The sequence below is a fragment of the Akebia trifoliata genome, chromosome 3 (assembly GCF_017979445.1).
Source record: "Akebia trifoliata isolate Shusen 1 chromosome 3, ASM1797944v1, whole genome shotgun sequence".
Classification (NCBI taxonomy): Eukaryota; Viridiplantae; Streptophyta; class Magnoliopsida; order Ranunculales; family Lardizabalaceae; genus Akebia; species Akebia trifoliata.
In genome coordinates, this window is record NC_141377.1 from 52,559,009 (window position 1) to 52,569,687 (window position 10,679).

The 10,679-nt window shown below is 35.6% G+C and overlaps 1 protein-coding gene across 1 annotated transcript; it reads right to left on the reverse strand.

The window, feature by feature from the left end:
- Positions 1-4,244: 4,244 nt before the first annotated feature.
- On the reverse strand, positions 4,245-10,396 carry LOC147407893 (transcription factor LHW-like). Its single transcript, XM_086436672.1, has 10 exons — positions 9,270-10,396; positions 8,470-8,559; positions 8,154-8,262; positions 7,932-7,973; positions 7,684-7,743; positions 5,790-7,298; positions 5,600-5,701; positions 5,335-5,487; positions 5,118-5,243; positions 4,245-5,014 (listed from the first exon to the last, which is right to left on the reverse strand). Exons 1-10 carry the CDS (start codon positions 9,362-9,364, stop codon positions 4,826-4,828), a joined length of 2,475 nt encoding a protein of 824 aa, XP_086292798.1. The 5' UTR covers positions 9,365-10,396; the 3' UTR covers positions 4,245-4,825.
- Between the last annotated feature and the right edge of the window lie 283 nt (positions 10,397-10,679).

The following is a 10,679-nucleotide window of genomic DNA, read 5'->3' on the forward strand; positions in this document are numbered from 1 at the left end:
GTATTTAAGGGAATAATACATTTGTGCTAGTTGGTGTTGTTTTGGGGCATTTGCACTATGCTTTGTGCCCTCACATCAAATGATGATTTTAAAACTAGTTCAAGACTAGGATGACTTAAGCAATTCATCCTAGTTCATAAGCAATCATATTCAATGTGAATCGTCCATTGCATTGATTGATCTGAAATCTAAGATGACTCATCTGATATTTTATGTAAAGAGTTGTCATAATATGACTCCCACTCTGACATACTCCCCATACTCTTCTGACGTGGCATGTGCATAGAAGAACATAGATTTTTCTCAGGATACACAATTGCGCATCCCCATAAATGTGTGTTGCGTGTATCCCGAGGAAATGTATCAGTTTGATTTCGGTGGGAGCCAAGACGAGATACAAAAAAATATGCATCATTCTTGGACTCATATTCCAACAATGACGGCCCGGACCAGCCCAATAACTAAAGAGTGTAGTTACACTTGTCAAACCCAGTCCAAGCCAGTATGGGTTTAAATGCGGCCCATTAATAGCCATTATAAAGGACGGCAATTATTTTAATATTCCAATATGGACAGAATTTCATGCTTAGAAGGTTTATTATTGGGTAGGTCCACCATGGCACACATCATCCATGATTTTGACAAGTAAAACATGATTAAATTGTTTTAGTCCATGATCATCAAATGGTCACGTTGCGAAATCAGTGTGTATGAGATTGGCCTCACAGTAAACGTGATGCCCAGTTAATAATGGATTGGGTAATTTGTCATACACCCCCACATTTTGCTGAATATTTGATATACCCCTCAGTTTTCAAACTGATGACATACATCCTTTTGATTTCAGTCTAATCAGTTTAGACTAGATTGAAATTTGATGGATGGATCTTAATCTGAAAATGATCAAATGATCTCCAATGGGCCAATAAACGTGATCAATGTCATCTCCATCACCAAGGATAGGCAATGGGCTCTGGACCTTAAAATGGACTCAATGCAAGTTATTAACTCTCAACTCATAGATAGGGAGTTGTAACGTCTTATAACATGAGTCATAATAAAACTTTCTTCAAACACTTATGAATCGGTTGCCAACTCTACTCCCAAATAGGCCCAAAATGATAATGTGATAGTGAGATAAAAAATTGGGCTTTTGGGATGAGTTTATGGGCTAGAGATGGTGTAGTTGGAGAAGAGAAGAACTATGAATATAAGAGGGTCATGGGACTCAACACTTCACTACTTTTTTAACCAATCAACTACTCTAAAAGATCGATATGTTGCAAAAGGAGAGAACTATGAATATAAGAGGGTCACAGGGCTTAATTGATGGTATAACACACCCGGGAGTGGAGGAAAATATACACTCAACAAAGCATCAAACCCTAAATAGGAGATCGAGAAAACTTGCCGAAAGATACATAATCAAGCAGAAGCAACAAAAAAAAAAAACACCCACTTAGATTACAAATGCCTAATCCATAATATATAAAAATAATAAAAAATAAAAATAAAAAAACACTAGTAGATCTTATTTTGGATTATTGTCAAGGAAATTACTAAGTCGCGATTTATGTAAAAAAAAATCATTGACCTCTCTCAATGGAGAGATAAACATAATATAACTTCGTTAGCTATGATAAAAATTAAATGGTGTAACATAAACCACTATGTATATGAAATCTCGATTAATATCATTTAATACTTTACGTCATTAAAAGAAGCATGAACGTCCTCAACCGAACTAGTTTTTTTCTTCTCGTTCTATTTCAAAGAATCCAGTCATGAAACTCACCTGCTTCTCATGCTAGCTTCCATAGGTGGCTCGTACTTTTTTCGATCTCTTCAATGGCCACTCCAATGGTAATCAAGATTCTCCCTCTTTGAATATCTTAATGTGAAAATGACAATCATTTAATTAGTATTCTCTTAGTTTATCTTCAAAAGCTCACAACATATAGTTTATCACATTTTTAAAGAGAGTTCATTTCAGATTATATTAGTTTATTTCCCCCTTTTACAAATTAAATTAGTTCATGAAGAAATAAAAAAACACCATTTAAGCTTTATGAGGATTTCCATATCTTTAAAAAGTGGATTTTCGATTCTCAAATGGGTTTGATTGGTTCATGCTGATATCACTTGAAAGTAAAGCACTTATTTCACACATGAAGAGCATCTCCACATGTGTAGTGATTTCTCTTCTTTCTTCTACGCCACTTTCCATCAAATGAGTCTTAATCATGGGTTTAATATATTATCAACCTAACATGATACGTTACCGAAAGTTGATTTTAACATTTAAAAGCTCTAACTTAAGTGTTAAAAAAATAGGGTTTAATTATGCAACACAAATTTAAGAAACATTGCAACATTCTACCCAAAACTTAAAGATGTGTTCTTGTTTTTTAACTATCAATCTTGAAGTACATACCTTAATGTACGAAAAAACTTTTGATATGGGGGTGGTTATTTGCACACACCGAAATGGCTCATTTCACCCACTTTCTTGCAATACACACCTATTAAATATACTTTAACCTAAATTATTTATTTCACCCACCGAAAGGTACTGAATCAATTTTTTTCTCTTCGCATCTAGAAAGATTTCAATGAGGGGTTTAAACTTTGATCTTACTTATTTTTCTTATCCTAAATACTTTCAATCTCGTTGAAGCCATTCTCATGAGAAAGTTTTATTCGATAATATTTAGTAGGTATCTACTGAATGTGCTAAAACAAGTTTGGTATGAACCTACCGAATAAAACTATCAGAAAATCTTTGATGACTTTGATTCAAAATCATAATTTTGAGATTTTAATTGTGGTTGTTCTATCTTCTTTGATGATAACTAGAAAAAAAAATATATATATCTTAAAACCTAATTTCCCTTGATTCAACCTCTCACAAAATTTAAAAGGAAATGAATATAAAGAAGGAGAAAAATGTGGGTTTTTTATTTGTATTTGATAGATGGTGTTGGGTGCAATAATCCAAACGAAAGGGTGAAATGATAATTTACTCTCTTTTTTTTTTTACAAAAGTCACTTAAGTGGTGCATTGAGCCATTTCAGTGTGTGTGCAAATAACAACCCCCTTTTGGTATAGACTATGAAACATGATTTTTTTTTATAGTTATTATGTAGAGATAAGAGCATGTTGGATGATGAGATGCTGTGAAATGTATAATCTAATTTTTGTTCCAATAGCACTTTGTAAAAATTATGTTGTCAAAATGAATCCACATTTTTAATCTTTGTTTCTAGTCTTGTCTTATTCATGAACAATATCGAAATGACTTGGACAAGACAACGGTTTGTAACCAAGAAGTAGGGATCTCAGCCATGGCTTTTCGTCTCATTTGTGAACAATACCAAACGGATGCCGATGAATCATCTTGATCTCAGACAATTGTCAAAACCATAAATAAGTACCATAAGCACAAGAGTACATATTATTAGTATTCGTCTCGTCTCATAGGGCATATACTCTACGTATGTTCTCAAAATGAGGACATGCTCCCTTGATTTCAGTCTTCTCTTTTAAGCTAATGAATGATGACCTAAGTATTTCATTTTAAACCTCCAACCAAAAACCTTTGATTTTTCGTCCAAAAATCCATCATCTTCAAGCTCTTCAACATCTATGATAGATCATTTTTAATCTTTTTTAACTTTTTATCTTTAACCCATCTTTTTCCAACCTAATCTTAACCTTAACCCCTTTTAGAGAACACTTGATTTTTCTAGGAAAAATTTCATGTCTTCCAATTCACTAAAAATCCCGCCTTGTTCTTAAGGTTTGAAGGTTATGAAGCAGATAGAATTTTAAGTTGAAGATGAAGTTTAAATGTTTTAAGTTAATAATGACTAGTTTTGGGAAGAAAAATAAATACTGTTTAACTATAGCTTAAGACAAGTTTTAAGTCTCTTTTCATTTAGGCTAGAGAAAAGTCAATCCGGGCGAACCAATGTGTATTAAGCATCCCCAATTTGCAAAATTACCCTTGTTAGGTTTCGTGCAATTGTCTGAAATCCCGGATTGACTTTTCTGTAAGTAAAAAAATCTCTTTAGTCTAGAGTAGATTGCATGCCATCAGTTTGAACACATACGGTTATATGTCAAATATTCTAAATCGTACCCTAAGTTTTTTTAAATTTTAAAAGCATCTCAATAATCAAAATCTATATACATTCTTAAGAGTAGCTGAACCTGACAAATCAACAATGCCAGAGAGTGAAAGTAAAACCAAACCCATTTCCCAATTTTATTATCAAAAGACAACATGAAACAAAAACAAGGCCAATAAACAAATCAAAGGTCAGCCTATAACTAAGAAGTTCTACCTTCATCTGGGTATAAACAGCTTATGACAGGAAGCAAACAAAATTCTAACCAGCTCCACATGCCCCCCTATATGTCCCCTATTCCTATATTTATAATGAAACATCAATCCCATCCATTTCCACAAAACCCAAATCACAGCTTTCCATCCCCCTTCAACTGGGCCCATTCATTCCCCCAACATATAAAACATAAATCCAATTCCCATCTTCTTCTTCTCTCCTGGGCAAACTCTTGTTCAATCCCTCCAAAAATATTTTCTTTCTCCAGTCCACATATAGTAGACACACCCATATCTGGCCCATCTCCACCACCTGTTTCCATCAGTCCTGTTGACGATCTTCAATTACCATAGAGACAACATGACTATCGTACATACATCATCATAAGGCATGGGTGGTCACTCTTCAACACCATATATAGAATGCCAGTCATGGCAGGCACACAAAATGGTGACTTCAGTATGACATTTTTTGATGATCAATGCAGTCGATCCGCCAACCCAACAGGAAGTAGTATTGAAGACGACTTGTAATTTCTAAATGGTGGAACCCCACTGCCAACATCATTACTTGGTTGACTACAAGAACTGATCCCACTCGTTGTCGTTTGTTGTAGAAGCTGAACTAGGGAAAGAAATATATCCATTCTGGTTATATCCCTGTTTGCCTGTATCATGAGTAAAATTAGATTTCTGATTAAGAAACAAAGATACAACTACAAGTCATCGTCGTAAATTCAGCATTCTTTAGGGGTTTCCCTTGATTCTTACCTCAACGATAAAACGAGCCCATATCTTATCCCCTCGAATTTCCATCACTCCCTTCAAGATAGTCAAACCAAACCCCCGAATTACGTCTGCAATCTCAAGAAAGAATCCCCGTTCTTCACAGAGCATCTGTTACTCAAAAAGAATTGAAGGGATTTGTTAGATATAAAGGGAGAGAGTTCTTCAAGTGCTTGAAGGACCGTAAAAAATATAGGTTTACCTCTACAAGCATCTGGCCAGGTGGGCTGAGATCCTCGACTATAATTGGACAAACCATGCTTTGACCCCCAACTTCAAATGCCCATGTAGCACCACCACCCCCACTCCCACTTGAGTTGTCTTTAAGAACCACACCACTCTCATCACCAATCATCTGAAAATACGCAAATTCGAGTAAAACTTAAATCAGATGCAATAATGAACTTCCAAGAACACCACCTTTGATCTTTAAAGAAATAAAAGAGACATAAAATGAGGTAGGTTACCTTAGGCTCGTCAACTTGTTTTAGTTTCTTTGCATATTTCGTCACACCTTGCAAGAAGAGCATGTGTTTGATGGTGCGATCCAACAAAGTGTCGATGCTACACTGTTATAATCAAATAAATTTATCAAAATGAGTATTTCACATGACAATCTGAACAAGCATCCATTCATCGAGATTTACATGTAAGTACCTTTGTACTATTAGGTACAATTTCCCGCAACTCTTTCACGCGGTCTTGGATCTGCTGACGGTCTTTTGGCCTTGGCCGAGTACTTTCCCCAGGCCGAGCTCTTTTCCTGGTTGCTTTCATCGGTTGTTCGGGCTTTTTAGTTTGTTTCATCACAGAACTCTGAGCATTGATGCTATAACTGTCGTCAATCTGTAAACCTGGATTGGTTTTCATGACAGTCTCTTTCTGAGTTTTACATTCAGGCGGCAATTCATCCACATGTCCACCCAAGCAAGAAAGACCCGCTAAGTGAACTTGATTATTGTACCCTGAGGTACTTTTTATTCTTGTTATTGTAGTTGAGGACAATTGACCCTCTGAAGTGGGTTTCGTTTCAGAGTTAGAAGTACCAACAAGACCATCTAACATTTGTTCAAGTCCTAACTCTGTCAAGAACTCTTTTGAAGGACCCGCCATGCAACCAAAATCCAACCTAGAGATACATTCTGAAGTTGGAGTACTCAAACTTGAGCAACTACCAATACCTACTGGCAATACAATATCATCCCAACACTCGTTCCCTTGAATCTGCCCGAAATCCAAACCCATACCGTCAAACAAGTCAATATCAGCAGGTTGTTGTATGGGAAGATTGAAGTTCTCTTTCCCATTGTAAACCGCACCAAGGGAATTTATGGAATCAGTGATGGAATTCTGCACAGAAGTTGCAGCCTGATTGATAGGGATGCCGCTAAAAACATCTCCTACCAACCCTTGTGACAGATTGTCGTTTGGTGGCACAGCAATTCCATTATTACTCTGCCCCAATGATTGAGCAATCCATTGGGACAAATTGTTTACTGGGTTTGATTTAGAAAAAGAAGTTGTAGCATTGGTTGGCCTAAACTCTCCTGGGAATGTGTGAAAGCTTGTGGATTCCTTTGGAAGTTCGCTTTCAGTTGCATTCAATAATGGATCAGTCGTGTTAGTTACAGTATAAGGCAATCCACTTGTGTCGTATAATGCAGTAAAAGTTGCATTCCCTTGGAAATTCTGAAATGGGTTTCTGTAAGATACAAGAGTATGTGCATTTGCAGAAAACGTATCCACTTCAGACAGCTTTCGTTGCTCGAATGAAGTCAGAGTGGAACATTCGTTACTCCATGTACTCATGCTGGGATTTCCAGCCGTTTGAAATTGGTTTTTAATTTGAAATGAGGAGTTACTCGTCAAGGGTGTCATGCTGTCATTATGCAGCTCGAAAGTGTAGGGAGAAGACTGAGGAAGAACCATTGCAGATTGGGGTTTTCCTGTCAGCTCCTTTCCATTGCTAGCATGCAAGGGTATGGTGTTCCCATAAGTAGGAATGGAGTTTCTAGAAGTAATTACAGAAGCAACCATCCCACTTGGATCATATAGCTCATTGTACAAAGCTGTCGGTGCATTTCCAGAGATGATACACCCATCAACACTGTCCAGCCGCTGAAATAAACTCTTAACATGATCCACGAAGTCCAACCTCTCCAAAATCTGCAGTAGCAATACAAACAATGTTAGCTCTAACCAATGGTAGACTTAAGAGAAACCTTTTAACTTAGTAGTTTTGAAGCACTAGATTATAACTGCAACACTATATGTGGTAGTCAAAAAGAAAAAAAAAAAAATATTTCCTGATATTATTAATGATCAATATTGAAACCCTATTACATAATAATAATTCTTGTGTTGACTATAACTTGCACTCATTCACCCAGACTGCTTGAACTAGTCAACAGGAAACAACAACCTCATAAATTCTATCGCTTAAATATAATAGTAAATTTTGAATAAAAGATAGGTTAGTTTATCTTTCTAAGTAATTTGATGTATAAGAATGGGAAAAAAAAAATACTGTTTAAGTTTCCCTACAACTGACCTTCTGAGTGGATCCAAACTGTACTACCCCTTGGGATCCAACCGAAATTACTGCGATTGTCTGCAAAATGGCACAAAATGATTAATAGACATGTCTTATCACTTGAACGTAGAAAAATACCAAATGAATAAGGTTAGAAGGTAGTGGGGGAAAAATAAGTTTCAGGTCATATCATAAGATTTGTTAACCTTAAGTAAGATTCGATATGTTTTAAATGATCCACAAATATCAAAGAAAAAAACACTGACCTTTATTCCAGATGAAAACTGTCGATGAAACTCAGAATTGTCCTGTAAGAAGACAGAAGATGCTCAAATAAGTATGCAAAAATAATATGTATAAAAAAAGGATAAAGACAATTTTCTGTAAAACTTGCAAAATATATTGTGTCATAATGGACAATCTCCCAAAGTTGCATAAACAGAGAACTCAATCAATAAATAAGCCTTGAATAAAACACTGAACAATACCTCGAAAACACATTGATTGTCAACAACACCGGTGGGACTCCACTCTACAAGGTAAGAATCTGAGAACATCCATTGATGCTTCCCAGTAAAAGCAGCTTGTCCAATGATTCTAACGACAAAAAGTGAAGCAAAATTAGCCTAATCAAGTGCTGCTTTGCTATATATCTAAAACAATCATGATTACAAAGAAATGATTCAGTTTACCTACATAAATACGAAATTTATGGTTTTCATAAACAAAAAGGAAAATTTCCAAAACCAAAGCTAATAAGCCAGGAACACTAAAAAGTAAAATAAAATACGACGTCAAGCATACCCTTCTCCAAGCATGTGGACATGCTGAAGCATCTTGTCAATAATCATCTCGACTTCCCCATCATAGTAGGCATCTTCCAAAGTCAACAACCTGGTACACAGCGTCACCCAAGACTAATAAGCCAAAGTTTCAAAACAAATAACCTAACCCCATATATATATTTTGGTGGGTAAGCTAGACTTGAACCCACAGATATTCTTCAAATCATTGGATCACAGTCAGCAATTACTTACATACAGACTTCAATTGGTTTAAAAACAGACCAGGACACATTTTATACAAAAAAGACGATTTTTTTTTCACAATTAACCAAAACAAACAGGCAATGATCCAATACAAATAGAGAAAGATTAGCTAGAAACCAATAAATTCCAAAATAACAGTCAAAACAACCATTCAGTTAACCCCCATTTTTTGTGAAATTGCTGAAAGAAAAGATTCTGCTTGAATCACAATCCAATTGAACTAAAAACAAACAAAAGAAAAAGAAAATTTGAATTTTTTTTTCATTCAAACCCATATTAGGCCAAAACATCTTTTAAATAAACCAACCAGAAGAAGCCATGGTAACTAAGAACAAATTACAGAAGCAACAAACAAAAGAGACGTGATTTTGCAGAAGAAAACAAAACACCAAAAAAAAAGTTAAAAACCAAATATTAGGAGCAACATGAGAGCATAACAATCCAAAAACAGATGAACAAACAATAAATAAATAAATAAATAAATCAGAAACATAAAGATCACATTAAGCATTAAAGAAAATAGATATATAAGAATAAAAAGGCAGCTAAGATTACATGGAATTTCGGCGATCCACACGCCAAAAGACTCCATAAGACCACCCATTGTTGCAACAAAGACTCTTAAGTGCCTCTTTAAGCCACGAATTCATCTTAATCTTTACGAACTTCACAAATTGGAACGAAAAAATATAAATTTCTTCAGATAATACAGCGAAGACTAGCTTCCACGACAAGATCCCCTTCCCGCCTGATTCTTTCGAAGATCTCTGTGGGGTATCTTCGCCAGTTTCGCAATCTGAAGCAACAGAACTCTATCCATCAATGGACAACGAAAACTCCTTTGAAATTTCGAATAAAAGATGCCACCAAAACGTTTCGGAAACAGATGAAATCCACTAATTTGTGTTCCAGAACAAAAACCACATAAATCAAGACCAGATTTATGTTCCAATTGTTATTCGCATTGTTGAGCACATATCAAAAGCAGTTTTCCAGATCGGAATGAAGATAAAATCGGTTTTCTAAGCGGTATTTGAGAGCAAGTTCAAACAAAAACGGTTTTGCGAAGCTGAGATCACGATTGAGAGACGTTTCAGCAACGAAGCAGATTACGACACTCTGAAGTCTGAACTAAGCACAGAATGATTAAAAATCGAGATTATTCACAGATGATCCAAATGAAAGCAGTTTTCGGAAATGAAAACGCGGTTTTAGCTAACAGGAAGTTTTAAGAGCTTCTAACAGCACTGAAAATCGGTTTCAATAGTCGAAGCAACGAAGCTAAAGCGGTTTCTATATCGAAGCAACGAAGCTAAGTTTCTTCTTCAACACTTGAAATGAGCGATTTTAGGCACCGAAAAAGAAAAACGGTTTAGCGACACTATGCAGCTTTACTGAGAAAAAGAAAAGTAGTTTTCTGCAGAAAAACAGGTGGTTTTGAGCTCCACTGTAATAAACAAAGTTACGGTTGGTATTCTGCTTCTGAGGCAGAAAAGCGGTTTTTATAACAATAGAAAAGATTCTCAAGGACAAACTAGCGGTTTTGTCGCGGCAACGGTGGTAGTTAAGAGAGTGAGAATAATGGTGGTTTTAAGGAAGTGAAAAGCGGTTTTGAGGACAGAGAGAGATGGTTTTGTTTTGTGCTTGTTTTAGGAGACGAAGAAATCTCATATACTCCGAGCGTTAAGGGAACAGCGATCTTCGCTATTTACAGGTAAAATATCTTTTGTCGAGGATATCCCACAGTCCCGGTTACCCATCTCATGTTTTACTGGCTACAGACAGTAGCCGGTCAGTAGTGATTCTTTTATTTATTTATTTTTTTTTTTATCTTTTTTTGAAATTCATTTTGCATCCAAAGCAAACTTCCACTTTGGTTGGGCAAATGTTTGCCCATGTACAATTTGGAAATTAAATTTTCAACCTTTTAATGTTTTTTTTATTATATAATTTTATTGAAAAGTA